We start from the raw sequence: 21183 nt of genomic DNA, 5'->3' as shown, positions 1-21183 counted from the left end.
CACACACACAGAGCTAGGCTGGCTTTTTAGAGGGCAAATTAGACATCACGAGATCCAGCAAAAATTAACAGTCTGGTCCCAAATTCATGGCAGAGGGAAGAGCCGATATGACTGGTGCTCAGCCAGGACTGCTTCACTCGTCTGAACAGGGACTTAGAATCATAGAATCACAGAATCATAGAGTTAGAAGGGGCCATAGAGGCCATCTAGTCCAACCCCCTGCTCAACACAGGATCAGCCCTAAGCATCCTAAAGCATCCAAGAAAAGTGTGTCTCCAACCTTTGCTTAAAGACTTCCAGTGAGGGGGAGCTCACCACCTCCTTAGGCAGCCTATTCCACTGCTGAACTACTCTGTGAACATTTTTTTCCTGATATCTAGCCTATATCGTTGTACTTGAAGTTTAAACCCATTACTGCGTGTCCTCTCCTCTGCAGCCAATGGAAACAGCATCCTGCCCTCCTCCAAGTGACAACCTTTCAAATACTTAAAGAAGGCTATCATGTCCCCTCTCAACCTCCTTTTCTCCAGGCTGAACATTCCCAAGTCCCTCAACCTATCTTCATAGGGCTTGGTCCCTTGACTTCTGCAGATGGCCCCCGCAAATGGGCAAAATTAACAACTGTCCTGATTGATTGATTGATTGACTGAATTTCTATACCACCCTCCTATAAAGTTCAGAGTGGTTTACATAAAACGTCACGGGTATACATTGAAATCTATTGATAGTAACATAACAGTGTTTCCAAACACTGAAACAGATTCACCATTCTCCACTTTCAACATGAACCTTCAGGAGGTCAGCGTGGCTCAGATCATGGAGGAGGTGTTTGGGAAACCAACAGATGTGGTTGAGACAGCCAGCCTCAACCAAACGCCTGGTGGAGGAGCTCCCTTCTACGGGCCCTTCGGAATTGAGGCAGTTCAGGAAGGGCCCTGATCTCTTCGGGGAGCTCATTCCACCAGGTGGGGGCCCAGACCAAGAAGGCTCTGGCCCTATTTGAGGTGTGATGTGCTTTGGGGCCAGGTATTACACACCAGTTGGCAGTGGCAGAGCTCTTTTGGGGGTATAGGCTGAGAGACGGTCTCTCAGGTACACTGGGCCCAGGCCGCGCATGGCTTGGTCCCTCTCTCCTGTATGGGACTCAGGGCAGCTCACAGCATGTGAAATGCCCCAATAAAATAATACAAAGATACAATAAATAATCTTTAAAATATTCATTCATTCATTCATTCATTCATTCATTCATTCATTCATTCATTCATTCATTCATTCATTCATTCATTCATTCATTAGCAATCTGTCCCCATCAACATCTATCTACTATCAAGCAAGGTAGGATGCATGGATGACGAATACAGAGGTGGAGTATACTAGCTGTCTGGTGGATCACCATCACCTAAAAGTCCACCCAAAAAAGAGCAGCCTTGAATGTCCTATGGACCCTAGGGAGGTCCCACAAAGCACACACCTCTTCAGGCACCTGGTTCAACAGGACAGGGGCCACCACTGAGAAGGCCTTCACCCCTGTTGACGTAAGGCAGGCAGTTTGTGGACCAGGGACCTTCAATAAACTCTTGAGATGAAGACTGGAGTAGACAGGAAGAATCATGCCGGGAGAAAGGGTTCCAGGCCATTTACAATGTTCCAGACCTGCCCATGTAAATGCTTCTCTGCAACCAACCATTCTGCAGTGTATAGGAACTACCTTTCCAAAGTAGAAGGTATAAAGCAAAATTACGCCCCAGCACTTTACTATTTAAGTACAGTGGAATTTATTGTGCAGGATCGGAACTCGGGATTTTGTGGGCTCAGGATGACTTCCTGCAAGGAAGTACAGGGGGATATCTATACCCCACTTTTCACTATCTGAAGGAGCCCCAAAGTGGCTTACAAACACCTTTCCCTTCCTCTCCCCACAACAGAGACCCCAGGAGGTAGTTGGGGCTGAGAGAGCTCTAAGAGAACTGCTCTTCAAGAAGAATCTAAGCGAACTGTAACTGGCCCAAGGTCACCCAGCTAGTTGTATTATGTTGGACCAAGAAATTAAACCCAGTTCTCCAGATTAGAGCCCTTTGCTCTTAACCACCACGCTGGCCCTCAAGGAGTAGATAAAGCAACTGTTGATTTTAAGGTTGGTGGGGGAGCGGGAGGGGGGTCAGCAAAGTTGGCTGACAGCACACCCCCAAGCAGACCAAACAAAGCACTTTGTTGCACATTGAATAGGTAGTCTATGGAACTCGCCACCATAAGAAGTGGAGACACCCACTAGCTTAGAGGCTCTTGAAAAGACTATACAACCACAACAGAAGAAAAACTATCTGCTATAATAACTAGATGGAACCTTCTTGTTCAGAAGCAGTCTATCTGAACACCCATCAAAAAAGCAGCAAAATTCCACGCCTGCTTTCTCAGAAGCTCCTAACAGACTCTCTTTGAAACCAAACGCGCTGGATGAGAAGGATCACACGGGGCTCTTTTATTGTTCTTCCGATTCGGTCTTATTTCTGCAAAAGTGGGTGTGAACATTTCGGTTATGAACCGCGACAGCAGGGAACAGATCTGCCCCAAAGTCTAGAACCTGTCCCGGCCGGGGCCATTCCACCAGACTGTCAGGCCTAAAGCGGACCACAAGGTTTGGCATCTGTCCGGAAATGCCTTTCGGCCAGACTCTCTAGGAACAAGAAATCTGCACGGGAGACCTGGAACCAGCGGCCGATTTTCTGCTCTGCCCGGCACAGAGACCCCGCCTCCAGATTGCGGGCAGCTTGGCCGGCTGCCCAGTGCCTACCACGTCCCATTCAAGGGCACTCGCCCCTTGACTGTGGCTAGGGTGGCGTGCCCCCCATCGCCCGTTCCGACTGCCCGCACTGCTTCACAGCCCCTTTGGCTGGGCAGAAGACACCCAGCCCACCACGCCAGGGTGGGAGGGGGCCGGAAACGGCCCAGTGGCAGCAGATCTTTTTCGACAGACCATCGGCCAAGATGCATCACCTAGAGATCTGGCCCCTTCCTCCCAGAGCTGGGGTCTTCCACCCCCCCCCCCGCGTCCCCCCCCTCCCAATGGGCACTCACCTTCCCAATCCCTCGCCTTGATGTCATCTCTCTTTCTCGGATCGCACAAAAGCGCCAGAGAGGAGAGGAGGAGGGAGGGGCAGGGAAGAGGAAGGAGGGAGGGAGGGAGGGAAGGTGGAGGGGTGGGGAGAAGCAGAGCCCAGCCAGACGCTGGACCAGGCCTGGCAGGCAGCCCCGGAGGAGGTTGCCATGGCGACGGTGGGATGTGCTTGGATGCTCACAGCATCCCTGCTTGGTCCCGGAGGGGGGAAACCAGTCCAGGGCAACGGGGTGTGTGTGTGTGTGTGGGGGGGGGGGGGTAATGTGATGGGAGTGCCAGCAGAGAGAAGGGGCAACACCCAGCTTTTGCGGGGGGGGGGGCTGATAATAGGGGGGCAATTCCTAGACTGTTGGGGGCACGGCACCTATTTGACAGCGATGACCTGCGACAATAGAAACCCCCCCACACTCCTTCCTCGAAGAAGCTGTCCAGATTTTGCGTTCTCCCCCCCTCCTCCTCCCCCATCCCGCATTACCTGGCAGGTTCCCCCCCCCTCCCCCCAGGTTAGGTCTTTGCATTCCGGATAAGCTTATTTCGCCGCCTCTGGGCAACGCAATGCATCGGGCTCCGTCGCACGCCCACCTCCCTCCCTCCCCCCCCCCGGCCGCCCCTCTCCCCAGCCGTCCTCACGCTGATCCGGACGAGGGCATCCATGATGGAGGTGAAGGAGTGCAGATCTTCGCCTTCGGCCATGGCTCCCAGCGGACTGGCGGGACGCTCCCCTGCCGCTGCACCCCCGGCGGCCGCTGCAAGCGCCTCGGTCTATTGCGGCCAAGAGCCGAGCCGTCGGGGTGGCGGAGGGAGGGAAGTGGGGGGGGGGTGGAGAGGAGGCGACGATGCGCATGCTCCCCGAGAAAGGCTCAACCCAACTCCCGCTCCCCCCCTCCCCTGAATTGCCAGAGGGAGGATCGTTGGGGAGGACTCTTGCATTCTCCGGCTTTCGAGGCTAACAAAAGGCGCGGCCCTGCCCCGAGGGGCTTGCAGGCGCCGGCGGAGAGGCGCGCCCCCTTCCCCTTCCTCCGTGCTTTTCAGGCTGGCTTCTCCCCCAGGCTGCGCTCCGGCTTGGATGGACATGCGGCCTTAGAGCATGTGCAGAGTGCCTTTCCCTTCTCCCGCAGCTGCATTAGGGGGCTTCAGCAACCATCTGGGGAATAGGAACTCTAAAGCAGCGGGTGCAGCTTCAAGGGGAAACTGTTTTTTTTTTGGGGGGGGGGGTGTTTTGTTCATTACCCGCCAGATTACTGCAGTATTTGGTATCTGGCCCAATTCCGTGATTGTCCTGGTGGACGAGACGGGACTCGAACCTGCCACGCCACGAGCGTCTGAACTCCTTTGTTCCAAACCTCCTCCAGGGGGCGGGGGAGCAAGTCCATTGTGCGCACGCTCACTCCCTCCGCTGGCCGGACGACGAACATACGGCGCAGCTTCGTAGTGGCGCTCGTCGGCCGCTAGGAGAGGCCCCTTCCAGTGATTGTCCACTGCGCATGCGGAAAACGAGACCCACTACTACCGCTATTCAGCCGCGGCAAGAGCGAGAAGGGGCTTTTCGACGCATGCGCCTACGGGCTCCTAACTTACACGTCTGCGTTTGAACAGCTGGAAGACCCGCGCGTGCGCTGGAAGGATGCTTGCCTCGCTCCGGGCAGGAAAGCGCATGCGCAGCAGGAAGAGACGGAACTTTGATTCAGACTCGTTGGGGCCGGCAGTGAACAGCGAGATTAAAGGGGTGCAACGCTGTGCATGATGGGTAACGTAATATTGACAAGGGGCAATGGGTGATTAACGTGTTGGTTGCTAACGATTGGGGATTAAAGGGTGTGCCCGGTTTCTGCTGTTAGTTAAAGTCCATTGCTTGCAATTATTGGGATGCATTGGAAATGGGGGCCCCGTTGCATATACCTTCCATTGCATTATGCTTTCAACGGTTTTCAACTCTTTGGTTGTGACCTATAATACAACAGCCCTGCAAGGTGGGCCAGCGTTCCAGGGACTGCAAAGAAAAGCTGACTTAAGGGTTGTAATGCAGGTGGGACTTGTCAGCCTCTTAAGCCTCTGTACAGCATCATTTCTTACTGTGCCAGGAGGGAGATCTTGCAGCTCCTTCACTGCCATGCCCAGCCACTGGGCATTAATATCTATGCCAAGGTTTTTGCTGTCATCTCTGCACGCTTAGGTTCAGCCAAGTAGTGCCCAGGAACTAGCACAGACCAAAACTGACCATTCTCATAAGAGCATCGGACCTCTACTGGATCAGGCCATCTAGTCTAGTATCTGGTGTCCCGTAGAATGCAGTTAGATATCCCTGAAAGACCCTACAGCAGGGACCCCACACTAAACCTCCCTGTGCTATTGATACCCCCCAGCAATGGTTGTTCAGAGGTTTACTGCCTCGGAACATGGAAGCTCCATTTAGCTGTTAGGGAAAAGCGTTGGTTTTCATACCCTGCTTTTATTTATCACATTTATATACCGCCCTCCACAAAGGCTCAGGGCGGGGTACATGGAGCGGGAACAGTAACAGTGCAGAGAAGCCATAAAATAAAATAATAATAATAAATCATTAAACATGGAACAGCGGAAGAATAGGGGAACAATGGAACAGTAATGGAAGACAACAATTCATAACTGGAACTTGTGGGTGGGCCTGTGGGTGGTCGGTACAGGCATTCGCTTCAGTTTCATAGGAGCGGAGGCTCCTATGACTGGCCCAAGGTCACCCAGCTGGCTGCGTGTGGAGGAGCAAGGGATCCAACCCGACTCGCCAGATTGGAAGCCGCCACTCTTAACCATGACACCAAGCTGCCTAATATCCATTGATAGCTCTTCACCTCCGTGAATTGGCAAATTCCCTTTTAAAGCCATGTAAACTTGTAAACATTGCTACATCTTATGCAGTTGAGTCCAGCAAGTGAGGGTGGGATTTCATAGGCCCATTCCGCACAAGAATCAATGTGGCCAATTGTTTACAGTAAGCAATTCCAGAATTTAAAATAGTGGAATTCGGCGTTATGCATACCTGCCTTTGTAGTTGAATTCAGTAGCGTTGCAATCGTTTCCCACAGGTTTCCGGTCTCGCCAAAAATCGCTAGTCAGGAAGCGATTTTTCCTGTGCTTTGTCCCGCCCCTGGCCGTCACTCAAACGAACAGCCAATGGGCGGCCGTTATCATGCTCCCGAAAAGCCCCTTTCCCTTTAAGACAGGTTTAAAAGAAAAACACACACACATTGCAACGAATCTGTGTTGATTCGTTGCAACGAGAGACCCATCTAGCTGGCAGGTGGTGTATCGTTGCCACACTCCCCCGAGTTAAACCCCCCCCCCCCGTGCACGGGCGCGATTTTCAGCTGAAAATAAAGGGAACTTGCAAATGGGGCTGTGTTGTGCTTGGTGACTTAAAGCAGCTCTGTGGAGGGACTGCAGCCGGAGAAGCCTCACTGGGTAAACGAAGGCTCGCCGGTTTGTTGCTCTCCGCTCACTCCGAGAAAAAAAAATGGCGACCGCTTCACCGGAAGATCAGAGGAGAGAGCCAGGGGGAGGGACTTTGCTGAAACCGCAACAATGGGAACACACAGAACTTTTCCCCTAGTGTTGCAGATTGGTTGCAAGAGTGTAGTGCTTTCCAGAGGGTGAATCCACTTTTTGGGATTTCCCTGGAAGCATTACAACAAAGTGCTTTTTGCCGATCGGTTTCAAGAGTGTGGCAGATTGTGTACGACGTTGTGCATAACAGCATTTTAGTAGGGATTACAATTTGCCACACTCCTGCTACAATAAACCTGTGCGGAATGGGCCATAGAATCATAGAGTTGGAAGGGGCCTCCTGGGTCATCTAGTCCAACCTCCTGCACTATGCAGGACACTCACATCCCTATCGTTCTTCCACTGTCACCTGCCATCGCCTTGAGCCTTCACAGAACCTTAACGTAATCATATATATTCATATAAAGAAATCCTTCATGCAAGTGTTGAGGGTATAACCCTTTTTTCACTCATTAATTTATAACAAACCTGGATTGTCCATCCAGTCCAGCAACTTTGATGCTAGACTGGATGGACCCTCACTGGTCTGATCCAGCAGGGCTCTTCTAAGGTTCTGAAATCGTTCAAAGGAAGTGCTGGGCATTTGCTTAGATTGGTCGGCTAATACAGTTCCACAGGGCCTGCCAAATGGAGCTCTTCCACCAAGCCTTGGACTGGAGCCTGTGAGTGGATAACGCCCACAGGGCCCTCTAGAACTCCCTGATAAGCCCTCTGGAATCATAGAATCCTAGAGTGGGAAGGGACCTCCGGGGTCATCTAGTCCAACCCCCTGCACAGTGCAGGACACTCAAAACCCTATCGCTCAGCCACTGTAACCTGCACATCACAGGGCAATCCGTGGTCCAAGTAACCTGTTGGGTTACAGTCAAACATTAGGTCAAATGGTTAACTAGTAATAATTAAATGCTGAGCATTGGGTCGAATGGTTAATGGTTGTATATTTACCGATGTTGAGTCGAATTCTGGAGTGCGTTGTAATGTGCATACTGGAACATGTGTATGTTTTGAACCTATGTTGTAAACTGCCCTGAGCCGGATTGGAGGGCAGTATAAAAATGCAGTAAATAAATCTCACACCGTGGCCAACCATTTCCTCTGGAGGGCCAATAACAGGGCATCGAGGCTGAGGCCTTCCCCTGAGACTGCCTCCTGGCTCTGGGAGTTAGTGGCTTAGTCCCTCTGAACTCGGAGGTTTCCCTTTGTGGCCATGTCTAGCAGCCATTGATAGGCTGATCCTCTGTCCTTCTATCAACTCCCCATTTCAAGCTGTCTATTCCTGCAGCCGTCACTTCAGCTGTGAGAATTCTCTCTGGCTAAATGTGCTTTTCTGTCTCTCCAGCCGTCGGCACGGGGACGTCCATGGTCCTGTCCTCCCTGCTGTCCCTCCTGCTCTTCACCGGCATGCAGATGTACAGCCGCCAGCTTGCCTCCAGCGAATGGCTGACCATTCAGGGGGGGCTACTAGGCTCCGCCCTCTTCATCTTCTCTCTGACAGTATCCTTGCTGTGACCAGGTTGGAAACCTAGCGGGGCCAGAATTCCCATTTAGAGTTTGTTGGGGAAAGCCAGGGTTCTCCCACACTATTAGTATTATCAAATTTGTATTACGACTTGTCTCAGCCGACTCAAGGCGGATTACAATATTTATAAGCTCCGTGAAAACTTACAATGACATCTAAAACCTGGTACAGTTAAAATTCAGGGGTGAAATTCTAATATTGCCCCTAGATCCTGCCTTATGGTTGGAGAGGGGATGGTGTCGTTTCCCTAGGACAGTGGTTCTCAACCTGGGGGTTGGAACCCCTTTAGGGGTCGAATGACCCTTTCATAAGGGTCGCGGCAGGGCAAGCAGCTTGGCCTGAGGGGCGCCAACTACACAACAGCCTTGCGGGGTAGATCGAGATAGGGCGTTTGTGTGTCTGGAGCAGCGGAAAAGAGCGAGATAGGCATGGTGGGACAAGAGGCAGAACTGAGCTGAGAAACCCCAGGAAAAAAAACAATTTATATACAATAATGAACAATGGATCTTCACGCCATTGTCTGTTTCGGTTTAATTTCTGTGAAAGAACACTTGCGAAATTTTATGGTTGGGGGTCACCACAAGAGGAGGAACTGTATTAAAGGGTCGCGGCATTAGGAAGGCTGAGGACCACTGCCCTTGGAGAGCCAATTGGCGGGGGCCAGTGTGCGCAGGGTGGTCTCAAGGATCAGATGGTAGCTCTCATGAGACCTCAACCATAGACCTGGTGGAACAGCTTTGACTTGCAAGCCCCACATAAGTTCCACCGGACTTACCTCATTTATCAGAATGTTCCGCCAGGCCTGAAAAGGCGCTGACTCTGGTTAAAGCCAGTTTGATCACTTTAGAGCCAGGGATCCTAAGTAGGTTTTGATCACTAGACCTCCGCGTCCTTTGGGGGAGCCCTGGTGGTCCCAAAGATACAATGCTCCCAGGCCATGTAGGGCTTTCTTTGACCGTTTATGCACTGGGAACTTCACTGGCCCAGCTCCTGTGCAGAACCACAAATTGGGGGCAGATGAGGCGCACCGGGTCAAATGCTCCCTGGTGTGGGTGCAGGAAGAAGTGGGGCAACCCGCCACGACTAAAACTCTAGCCTACAGCCTGGCGTGAAACCTCCAGTGCGTAAGCAGTCTTTCTCAAGTAGAGTTTTGTACCTTCACCGTAGGCAGTTTGGTATTAGTCCATCGAAAGGCTTTCAGACACATGGTGGGTGATCCCTGGAGGGGGCCCTTGCATGTGCAGAAGGTGCAAGGACTGGTGACCTATATGGTACAGAGGAGGGAAACACATACACCACTCTGCCCCTAGGCAGCCAAGGAGGGGCAAGGGAGCAACGAGCCAGAAGCAGCGCCAACGGGAACCCAAGACCTGTAGAGAAACAAAGACATACCTGGGAGAGAGTGCCAGGAGGGAAGGACTGTCACCTGTGCTAGAGTAGAAAGGGAAGTGGAGGCAGGCACACCTGTTTAAGAAGGTCACAGAGAGATATAAAAGTACAGAAGAGGAAGGGGGTGGGGGGTGGTTGCTCGGACAGGGAGGACCTGAGGGGAGACAGGAGAGTAAACACACAGGTGCAATAGTGTATGGGGAAGGAAGCAGAGAATAAACACTCCAAACGAAACCACCTGCAGCCTGAGTGTTTCCTCCAGGGGCTGCCAAAGCGACAGAGGGTGGCAGAGGCAAGGAGAGCTTGCCAGGGTGTGCCACGTGCCGCCACAGGATTCTACCCCAATCAGTTTATTGCAGAGCGGAAGTGGCCTTGACACTGCAGAAAGCACGGCATTTCCCCCTCTTGAAAGGAAGTGTTCCTGGATTTTTGGCACTTAGGGGAAGAGTTCCTACACCTACAGGGTTCTTGGGATCAGGGTGAAGAAATTGGGGAAGAAATTGACTGTTAGACCAACAATTCCAGCATCATTTGAGTCCTGTATTGCTTGAAGGGCAAGATTTTGAGAGCACGAGCGTCTGCAAATCAAAGCTCTCTCAAAAGCCCACGCCAAAATCTTGTTAATCCCTCGGGCGGACTTGAATCTGGCTGTTCTGCCGCAGACCGAGATGGCTGCACTCTGAATCTGATTCCTGAGTCTTGTTAGGTAAAACCTGTCTGCTGCCAGCTGCCATTTTTATCCCTCCCGTCCTTCAAGGAATTCAAGGCAGCTTAGGGAGCTCTTCCCTTCTCACAACGATCCTGCCAGGTCAGTCAAGCTGAGAGAGAGAGGGAGCAGGCACCCAGAGAGTGCGCTTTGTGTCCAAGAGGAGATCTGACGCTCTTCACAGCGAGCACCATGGTGGCTTTCGTTTGGCCCTTTTCCTTGACTTCAGAACCCTTCCTGGCCTTCAACAACCTGGAGAACTTGATTTTCGGCAAAGGATTCCAAGCCAAGATCTTTCCAGAAAGTGAGTTGTCTGAATGTGGATCCAGGCCGGGAGGAGGGGAGACTTTGTGTGGGGAAGTCCAGGAGTGGTTCAGAATCCTTCCATAGAATCCTAGAGTTGGAAGGGACCTGCTGGGTCATCTAGTCCATCCCCCTGCACTATGCAGGACACTCACAACCCTATCGCTCATCCACTATAACCTGCCACCCCCTTGAACTTTCACAGAATCAGCCTCTCTGTCAGATGGCTATTCAGCCTCTGTTTAAAAACTTCCAAGGAAGGAAAACCCAACACTTCCTGAGGAAGCCTGTTCCACTGAGGAACCACTCTAACTGTCAGGAACTTCTTCCGGATGTTTAGACGGAATTTCTTTTGAACTAATTTCATCCCATTAGATCTGGTCCGTCCCTCTGGGGCGGATCCACTGGGTTGGATCTTAGTAGTTTTCCCACTCAATCTCTTCTGGCTCCCTTCATCACTGGCTTGAGAGCCCCCTACCCAATCCCCCTACGCTGCATAGCATTTGTTTGTGCGGGTCTTGCGATCCCCAGTGTGACCTTTTTGTTGCCCAAACGGGATCTGTCCTCTTCTTGCCCGCAGGGGGGGGTAGGGGGGGGACCCAAAACATAGGATCCAGCCTTGTTGTTCCGACAATTCTGTCAAAAGCAAACAGAAAGCAAGATTAGAGCTCAGGGGCAGCTTTCAGAGCAACAGAGTTTGATTCAGGGTGTGAGTTTTCATGGGTATACACGCTTCCCCAGACAATGGGACAGGAATCATAGAATCATAGAGTTGGAAGGGGCCACACAGGCCATCTAGTCCAACCCCCTGCTCAACGCAGGATCAGCCCTAAGCATCCTAAATCATCCTAAATCAGAAGAGTACGGCTATAAGGAGAGAGTAAATGAGCAGTGAATTAGTAAAGAGCATCAGAAAGATATCCAGCAACTATGCAGCATAATGAAGAACAAATAAGGCCGTGCTAGAATAAGAAACTGAGTTCATCGGTCCTTTGGGCTCATCAGCTTTCGTATGCTTCAGATACAGGTCCATGAAAGCTGGAATAGAAGGTTGTTGGTCTTCAAGGTGTCACTGGACTCCGACTTTGTTCTGCTGCTTCCGGCCAACACGGTGACCCCGCCTGAATCTGTAATAGAATCGTAGGGTCGGAAGGGACCCCAGAGGCCATCTAGTCCAACTCCTGTTCCGAAGGTCCTGGGCAGAGGGAGGGGGGAATCCAAAACTATCAGCGCCTCCTGCAGACAGATCGCTGGACTCCCCCCCTTATTATTCTAGATCAGGGGTAGTCAAACTGCGGCCCTCCAGATGTCCATGGACTACAATTCCCAGGAGCCCCTGCCAGCGAATGCTGGCAGGGGCTCCTGGGAATTGTAGTCCATGGACATCTGGAGGGCCGCAGTTTGACTACCCCTGTTCTAGATTATCACTCGTGGCTGATGCCCTCATTCAGGTTGCCCCGTTCCGTTCGTTCCCAGCATCTGGAAGATTTTACTAAGTCAGCAAATTGTAGAACAAAAATGGCTTTATGCATCTGTTGGAGGGGATTACAAGCTGGCTGTTTAAACGGTTCTGTATCGGTTTTTAACACCAGCGCTTGGCCGCAATTGGCCATCTAATGATTCCGAACGCTGTTTTATTGCTGACCGTGTGGCTCCTTATTGATTGGGCAGCTGCTGTGGACGGCCAGCGAGATTGTTTCGAGCGGCCTTGACGGATTTCCCACACACACACACACCGCCCCCCTCTTCGGTTTCTTCGGATTCGTTAGCAGTTGGGTATTTGTGTTTTCTATTGAATTTGGGAGCTGTCCATCATCGCTGTTCCAGGAGGGAACAGTTTTTAAATAAGTGAAATGATCAATGGATAAAGGTGAAGGTATCCCCTGTGCAAGCACCGGGTCATGTGTGATCCTTGGGGTGACGCCCTCTAGCGTTTTCATGGCAGACTCAATACGGGGTGGTTTGCCAGTGCCTTCCCCAGTCATTACCGTTTACCCCCCAGCAAGCTGGGTACTCATTTTACCGACCTCGGAAGGATGGGAGGCTGAGTCAACCTTGAGCCGGCTGCTGGGATCGAACTCCCAGCCTCATGGGCAGACAGCTTCAGACAGCATTTCTGCTGCCTGACCACTCTGCGCCACAATGTTTGTTCAAATGGAGAGCATTGCCATACGGGCATTCTGGCTCACAGTCCATCTTACAATACGATGCAAACGGATTCCGATCGCCAGAACATATCCTGGTCTTGTCTGAAAACTGACTCCCTGGCTAAGTGCTTTTCTGAGTGTTTTCTGAGTGCTTTTCTGCCTTTCTCTCCTCCGTAGTTATCTTCTGTCTCTTGCTGGCCCTGTTCGCGGCAGGGTTGATCCACCGAGTCTGCGTCACCACTTGGTAAGAAGGAGGGAATTCCTGTCGGGGGGGGGGGGGTGAACTTCTTGGCCTTGTCAGGATTTGCACCTTGGTCTCCTGAGTCCTAGACCAGCATCCAATCTGGTAGAAGAAGCAGAAGAAGAAGAGTTGGTTCTTATATGCCGCTTTTCTATACCCAGAGGAGTCTTAAAGCGGCTTACATTCGCCTACCCTTCCCTCTCCCCACAAATGACACCCTGTGAGGGAGGTGAGGCTGAGAGAGTTCTGAAAGAACTGCTTTGTGAGAACAGCTCTGTCAGAACTGTGAACAGCCGAAGGTCGTCCAGCAAGGTCACATGTTCCTCTGAAAAAATAGCCCTCTTCCGGGAAACACGATCCACTGCAGATTAGTGGTTACAGCAGGGGTCCTTAGCCATTTTGAGCCTGCAGTCACCTGTAGCATTCTGTCCTGCCATGGTGGGCCCAGCCACACAATGGCTGCCACAAAAGAGCTACAACAGGAGGCAGAGCTAACCACTCACTTACCTTTACCCACCCAGAAAAATAAGAGCTGTTTTTTTAAGACCCCACTTTTGCAAGTGGCTTGCAAACCCCTTTCTCTTCCTTTCCTCACAACAGACATCCTGTTAGGTAGCTGGAGCTGAGAGAGCTCAGAGAGAACTGAGACTGGCCCAGAGTCACCCAGCTGGCTGCAAGTGGAGGAGCGGGGAATCTAACCCGGTTCTCCAGTTTAGAGGGCACCGCTCTGAACCACCACGCCACGTTGGCTCTCCATTCTGTGAAGATCCTTGGTGCCGTGGTGGCATCTCTAAGGCCAATCAAACTCCCAGTGGGCCAAAAAGAAGCCCTGGTGGTGAAAGCCAGGCCCCTGGTGGGCAGATGGGTGTCCACGAGCACCATGTTGAGGACCTCCGGCGGTGAGCGTCACACGAGGATCTGGGGAACCGAGTTCAGATCCCGTTACTGCCAGGAAGCATGCTTGGGCCGGTCACACCTCTTCAGCCTGGCCAACGCGACAGAGTTCTTTCAAAGAGGGAAGGAATTTTTCCATAGCTATCCCCCCCCCTCCATAATATACACACAGACAAGCTTACCTCAAGACTGAAAAAACAAAACAGAGCCTTAAAAACATACAACAAACTGATCACAATCGATATCAGACAGCCAAAGGGCGGGATAAAAACACCACCATAGGAAACACAGGGAAACGATTGTGGCAAAAGCAGCCTAACAATAAATCTAAGTAAAATACAAATGACTCCCCCCCCCCCCGAGTTAGGAGAATGTTTAGACAAAAGAGCGGTTTACCTCAGGCGCCTCAGCCTTGAAAGCAAAAGCACCGGATGGATCACTGTGGGAAGGGGAGTTCCAAAGCTAAGAGACCACCTCTGCCTGTCGTCTTGCCTTGGGATTTGTATTGATTTGGTATATTTGTAAAACCTCCTCTTTCTCCAGGAACCTCAAGATGGCACACATCTCCCGTCTTTATTGTAGTGCTTAATATATTGTGCTAATACTCACACTGCGCTTCAGTCCTTTCTGGAGGTTGCAGACCACTAAGATCAGAACATCAGAAGCGCCCTGCTGGATCAGACAAATAGTCCCTCCAGTCCAGCCTCCTGCCTCACCCAGGGGCCAGCCAGTCCCTCTGCAGGGCCAGCCACAGGGCAGGGAGGCCGAGGCCTTCCCCTCATAAGGACACAGGAGAGCCCTGCTGGGTCAGACCAGGGAGGGTCCCTCCAGTCCAGCCTCCTGCCTCACCCTGGGGCCAGCCAGTCCCTCTGCAGGGCCAGCAACAGGGCAGGGAGGCCGAGGCCTTCCCCTCATAAGGACACAGGAGAGCCCTGCTGGGTCAGACCAGGGAGGGTCCCTCCAGTCCAGCCTCCTGCCTCACCCAGGGGCCAGCCAGTCCCTCTGCAGGGCCAGCCACAGGGCAGGGAGGCCGAGGCCTTCCCCTCATAAGGACACAGGAGAGCCCTGCTGGGTCAGATCAGGGAGGGTCTCTCCAGTCCAGCCTCCTGCCTCACCCATGGGCCAGCCAGTCCCTCTGCAGGGCCAGCAACAGGGCAGGGAGGCCGAGGCCTTCCCCTCATAAGGACACAGGAGAGCCCTGCTGGGTCAGACCAGGGAGGGTCCCTCCAGTCCAGCCTCCTGCCTCACCCAGGGGCCAGCCAGTCCCTCTGCAGGGCCAGCAACAGGGCAGGGAGGCCGAGGCCTTCCCCTCATAAGGACACAGGAGAGCCCTGCTGGGTCAGACCAGGGAGGGTCCCTCCAGTCCAGCCTCCTGCCTCACCCAGGGGCCAGCCAGTCCCTCTGCAGGGCCAGCAACAGGGCAGGGAGGCCGAGGCCTTCCCCTCATAAGGACACAGGAGAGCCCTGCTGGGTCAGACCAGGGAGGGTCCCTCCAGTCCAGCCTCCTGCCTCACACAGGGGCCAGCCAGTCCCTCTGTAGGGCCAGCAACAGGGCAGGGAGGCCGAGGCCTTCCCCTCCTAAGGACACAGGAGAGCCCTGCTGGGTCAGACCAGGGAGGGTCCCTCCAGTCCAGCCTCCTGCCTCACCCAGGGGCCAGCCAGTCCCTCTGCAGGGCCAGCCACAGGGCAGGGAGGCCGAGGCCTTCCCCTCATAAGGACACAGGAGAGCCCTGCTGGGTCAGACCAGGGAGGGTCCCTCCAGTCCAGCCTCCTGCCTCACCCAGGGGCCAGCCAGTCCCTCTGCAGGGCCAGCCACAGGGCAGGGAGGCCGAGGCCTTCCCCTCATAAGGACACAGGAGAGCCCTGCTGGGTCAGACCAGGGAGGGTCCCTCCAGTCCAGCCTCCTGCCTCACCCAGGGGCCAGCCAGTCCCTCTGCAGGGCCAGCCACAGGGCAGGGAGGCCGAGGCCTTCCCCTCATAAGGACACAGGAGAGCCCTGCTGGGTCAGACTAGTGGTTCATCTAGTCCAGCCTCCTCTTTCTCACAGTGGCCAACAGACTCCTCTGTAGGGCCAACCTCGGGACCTCAGTATTGCCTCCTGGCTCTGGGAGTTGATGTCTCATGCTGATTCCCCTCTGCCAACATGATTAGGAGCCAATGATATTCCCCTTCTCCACGAATCTAGTCCCCCATTCAAGCTGTTGATTCCTGTGGCCGTAGCTCCATCCGCCGGTAGCGAATTCCATATTGTAATCATCCTTGGTGTGCAGAAACCCTCTCAGCTTTCCTGAATTTCCCTTTGTCTGGAATCGGCACGAACCGTCATAATCTTCTAAACCAGGGGTAGTCAAACTGCGGCCCTCCAGATGTCCATAGACTACAATTCCCAGAAGCATTCGCTGGCAGGGGCTTCTGGGAATTGTAGTCCATGGACATCTGGAGGGCCGCAGTTTGACTACCCCTGTTCTAAACCTTCATCCTTTCCCATAGCTTCATCTTCTCCCTGGTGGGCCTGTACTACATCAACAAGATCTCCTCCACGCTGTACCAGTCGGCGACTCCGGCACCCGCCCCTGCCAAAGCCGTCAGCAAAGGCAGGAAGAGAAATTGATGCCCAAGAGGATGGGTGGTCCTTGCTTTGTAGATCTGGGTGGGAGGAGAGGATTCTGCTTAGCACAATCCACTCATCAAATAAAACTTTTTTTCTAGAAAATGCAAATTTGGATCTTCTCTGTCTTTTGGAAATCGTAAAATTGGGAAATCCCCCCTCCCTTTTCTTTTTACTGAATTCTTTACTGAATTAAACCGCCCTGAGCCTCAGGGGAGGGCGATATATAGAATGAATGAATGAATGAATGAATGAATGAATGAATGAATGAATGAATGAATGAATGAATGAATGAATGAATGAATGAATGAATGAATGAATGAATGAATGAATGAATGAATATGTGGATTTTAGAGGTGGAGCCGGGAGTGGGCGGAATTTGGGACGGGGAGGGACCTACCCAGTGGGAGGGATTGGGAGCGGGGAGGGTTCTCCCTAGAGGGTGGGATTTGGGATGGGGGTGAGACCCCAAGCAGCTGCAGATCAATTAAAGGCATACCTAGATGAGGCATGCGTTCAAGATTTCATTTTTCTTGGATCACAAATTGATCTGAGTGGTGATTGCAGTATGGAAATAAAACATCTTAAATGCTCCGGATTGCTCAGCAATGATACGCTGGAACCGAACATGGAAAAGCGAGGACAAAAGACTGACTATCAAATGTAGATTAGTTCGATCTATCGTATTTCCAATAGCCACTTGCAGCTGTGAAAGTCGAACAATGAAAAAATTGGACGAGAGAATCAATTTGCTTGAACTCTGGTGCTAAAGAAGGTTTCTGCGGGCTCCACGGACAGCAAAAATCACAAGGAAATGCTACGGCGCGTAGCATCTGATTTATCATTGGTAGGCAAAATCACAGAACTCCGGCTCACTTACCATCTCATGCGATCCGACTCGGTGGAGAAGGCAGTTATGCTAGGACTGGTCAGTGGAAAAAGGAAACCAGGCCCACAAAGGGCACGGTGGTTGGATGCAATCAAAATGGACCCTGGCCAGAATGTTACAAACCTAAAAGAAGCAGTGCGCGATCGAATATCGTGGTGACAGCTGAGCCGTAGGGTCCCCAAGAGTCAGACTCGACTGAAGGGCTAACACAGGGGTAGTCAAACTGCGGCCCTCCAGATGTCCATGGACTACAATTCCCAGAAGCCCCTGCCAGCATCCGCTGGCAGGGGCTCCTGGGAATTGTAGTCCATGGACATCTGGAGGGCCGCAGTTTGATTACCCCTGCAGTACATCATTAGCTTCTAGCTCATAGCTTCCCCGATGCGGGGATACGAGGGTCAGGCTTGCAGTGGCTGGTCTCCTTTCTCCAGGGTCAGGGGCAGAGGGTTTTGACCAGGGAGGAGCAACTGCACCACTTCCAGCTCCAATGCAGGGTGCCGCAGGGCCCTACTCTCTCCCTGATGCTATTTAATATCTTCATGTGCTCTAGCCCAGTGGTCCCCAACGGTACCGCTCCATGGATCAGTCGGTACCGGGCCGCAGCTCTTCCTCGTCCTCCACCCTGGCTGCTGCCTCGGGGGCTGCCCTGCCACTCTGCCGCCAGGTCACCTTTGGTGCTCTCCAGCGGCCGCCATGGCTGGGGCTCCCCCTTGGCGTGGTACTGCAAGACTGCTGCTGGCAGCGCCCCCTAGTGGGCGGCGGGAAGTCAGGGGTGCTGGCGGGAAAGCAAGTCGGCAAAAGACTACCCCCCCTGGGCCTCAGTAAAATTGTCAAGCGTTGACCGGTCCCCGGTGATACAAAGTTTGGGGATCACTGCTCTAGCCCACCGTGCTCTACCACTCTCGCCCACTCCTATCTGTCAAAGACAGGAGGACAAGGGGAAGGCCCCAAAGTTCAGGGAATCTATGGCCCTCTGCAAGACCTGAACGAGACAGGTAACAAGGCTGTCCCTTGGAGGAGGGCACGGAGCAGTTCCTGTTGGCAACAGATGAGAGGACCCGCAGTCATGGGCTTATACTACATGTAGACCAGTCGATATGGGCGTGTGGGAATTTACAGTCCAGGTAGTTCAGCTGTGGAACGGCATGCCTAAGGAGGCGGGGAGCTCCCCCTCACTGGTGGTCTTTGAGCAGCAGCTGGACAGATCCTTCTCCTGGATGCTTGAGGCGGATCCTGCATTGAGCAGAGGGTGGGACTGGATGGCCCCTTCCAACTCTATGATTCTGTAAGAGGGCACTTTGGAAGTTAATGCTTCATAGGGTCACCATAAGTTGGAAGCAACTTGACGGCACTAAAGAAGGGAAAAAACGGAGATGAAATTAACATTTTTTTCACTGGGAGGGCTTCCTTTCTTGCTAGGATTCTGTACTTGCTGTCAACTGCTTTGCTTCTGCATCTACGAGAGGATGTGCCCCGGAAGCAGTAGTAATACCCTTCCTGACCTTGCCACAAAGAAAGGTTCAGGTGGGTGGCCATGTCGGACTGAAGTCGCAGAACAAAATTTGAGTCCAGTGGTACCTTTGTTGTTATGTGCGAAGTCGTGTCCGACCCATCGGGACCCCATGGACAATGATCCTCCAGGCCTTCCTGTCCTCTACCATTCCCTGGAGTCCTTTTAAGTTTGCACCGACTGCTTTAGTGACTCCATCCATCCACCTCATTCTCTGTCGTCCCCTTCTTCTTTTGCCCTCGATCGCTCCCAGCATTAGGCTCTTCTCCAGGGAGCCCTTCCTTCTCATGAGGTGGCCAAAGTATTTGAGTTTCATCTTCAGGATCTGGCCTTCTAAGGAGCAGTCAGGGCTGATCTCCTCTAGGACTGACCGGTTTGTTCGCCTTGCAGTCCAAGGGACTCGCAAGAGTCTTCTCCAGCACCAGAGTTCAAAAGCCTCAATTCTTTGACGCTCGGCCTTCCTTATGGTCCAAGTTTCGCAGCCATACATTGCAACTGGGAAGACCATAGCCTTGACTAAACGCACTTTTGTTGGCAGGGTGATGTCTCTGCTTTTTAGGATGCTGTCTAGATTTGCCATAGCTTTCCTCCCCAGGAGCAAGCGTCTTTTAATTTCTTTGCTGCAGTCCCCATCTGCAGTGATCTTGGAGCCGAGGAAAATAAAATCTGTCACTATCTCCATTTCTTCCCCATCTATTTGCCAGGAATTGAGAGGGCCGGCTGCCATGATCTTTGTTTTCTTGATGTTGAGTTTCAAGCCAACTTTTGCACTCTCCTCCTTCACCCGCATCAACAGGCTCTTTAGTTCCTCTTCACTTTCTGCCATTAGAGTGGTATCATCTGCATATCTGAGGTTGTTGATATTTCTCCCTGCAATCTTGATCCCAATTTGTGACTCCTCTAATCCCGCCTTTCTCATGATGTGCTCCGCATACAAGTTAAATAGGCAAGGCGACAGTATACAGCCTTGCCGAACTCCTTTCTCAATTTTGAACCAATCCGTGATTCCATGTTCAGTTCTCACTGTTGCTTCTTGACCTGCATATAAATTTCTCAAGAGACAAATAAGATGCTCTGGTATTCCCATCTCTTTAAGAACTTGCCACAATTTGTTGTGCTCCACACAATCAAAGGCTTTAGCATAGTCAATGAAGCAGAAGTAGACGTTCTTCTGGAACTCCCTAGCTTTTTCCATGATCCAGCGTATGTTGGCAATTTGATCTCTAGTTCCTCTACCTCTTCGAAATCCTGCCTGTACTTCTGGAAGTTCTCGGTCCACATATTGCTGGAGCCTAGCTTGTAGGATTTTGAGTGGTACCTTAAAGACCAACAAAGTTTTGTTCTGGGTGGGAGCTTCTGGGTGCAGGCACCCTTCCTTAGACAGTGAAACAGGAATCATCAGATGGCAAATGTAAGGAAGGAGTAAGTTAGCAGGAAATTAGTTAGCAGCATGAGGCTATCCAACAAATGAACTCTAGCAGGGCATTTGATTGTGACAAATGTCTTTTTGCTCATATTTACTGGAGCTCTTCATGCTGGTGCAGCTTGCTGATTTATTGCTAATTTACTCTCCCCTTATATCGGCACTTGGATCCTATTTCATTGTTTGCACACGAAAGCTCACGCCTAGAATAAAACTTTGCTGGCCGTAAAGGTGCCCCTGGATTCCAATTTTCTCCTGGTCTTACCACAGTTGTTTTACCAGGCTGCAACCAGCAGGGGGCACTCCAGGGCTGGCTGAGAGCTCCATTTGTGCCAAAAAGCAAAAAAAATTGCAAGCATTACAGTTTTGTTTTTTTCCTCGGTAGGAGAAAAGTGGGCCGATTTGGTTAAAGGCCTGCCGATCTATTATGGATAATAATTATAATGCGCTACGGAAATAACTGGCATTAGTCAGCAACAAGGCCGAGCCTTTCTGTAGCACCTTCTGCGTATTCAAAACGCTCCACAGAGACTTTCTCACCAAATTTGGCAACAGTCCTATAAAATAGGCTGACGTTATTGACGCCATGCAAGGTGAAGGATCGAGAGGGACCGGGGGGCTTCGTCTAAGACCGCCTGGTGTCTTGAAGGCAAACGAAGGGTTAAACGATTCGCTATAACACAAGAACAAATTTGGCGCCCTGTGGCACCATTAAGACCAACCACGTTTTATTCCAGGTATAAACTTTCCTATGCAAGGGTACTTCTTCAGATACAATGAGGTGGTCAAACTGTGGCTCTCCAGATGTCCATGGACTACAATTCCCATGAGCCCCTGCCGCTGCAGCGGCAGGGGCTCATGGGAATTGCAGTCCATGGACATCTGGAGAGCCACCGTTT

General features: G+C 52.1%; 2 protein-coding genes across 3 annotated transcripts in view; one reads left to right on the top strand and one right to left on the bottom strand.

Moving 5' to 3' along the window:
• The window catches only part of TRIM46 (tripartite motif containing 46), a 32667-nt gene extending 28714 nt beyond the window's left edge, over nt 1-3953 (bottom strand). The window contains exon 1 of one of the 2 annotated variants that reach the window (XM_077322244.1): nt 3746-3953. In XM_077322244.1, coding sequence (XP_077178359.1) covers nt 3746-3808 — 63 coding nt within the window. In that variant the 5' untranslated portion in view covers nt 3809-3953. Of the gene's footprint in view, nt 1-3075; nt 3314-3745 lie in introns of those variants that run through there. The other variant, XM_077322254.1, reaches the window with a different exon arrangement.
• Nucleotides 3954-4554: 601 nt separating this feature from the next.
• KRTCAP2 (keratinocyte associated protein 2) lies at nt 4555-16573 on the top strand. The gene is made up of 5 exons (XM_077322269.1): nt 4555-4862; nt 7995-8148; nt 10509-10573; nt 12897-12963; nt 16345-16573. The coding sequence occupies exons 1-5, from the start codon at nt 4856-4858 to the stop codon at nt 16463-16465; spliced, it is 414 nt and encodes a 137-aa protein (XP_077178384.1). The 5' UTR covers nt 4555-4855; the 3' UTR covers nt 16466-16573.
• Nucleotides 16574-21183: the final 4610 nt, after the last annotated feature.

This window comes from Paroedura picta, chromosome 1, assembly GCF_049243985.1.
Source record: "Paroedura picta isolate Pp20150507F chromosome 1, Ppicta_v3.0, whole genome shotgun sequence".
Lineage (NCBI taxonomy): Eukaryota > Metazoa > Chordata > Lepidosauria > Squamata > Gekkonidae > Paroedura > Paroedura picta.
The sequence above is the reverse complement of the archived record's forward strand: the minus strand, read 5'-3'. Positions and strand labels throughout refer to the sequence as shown.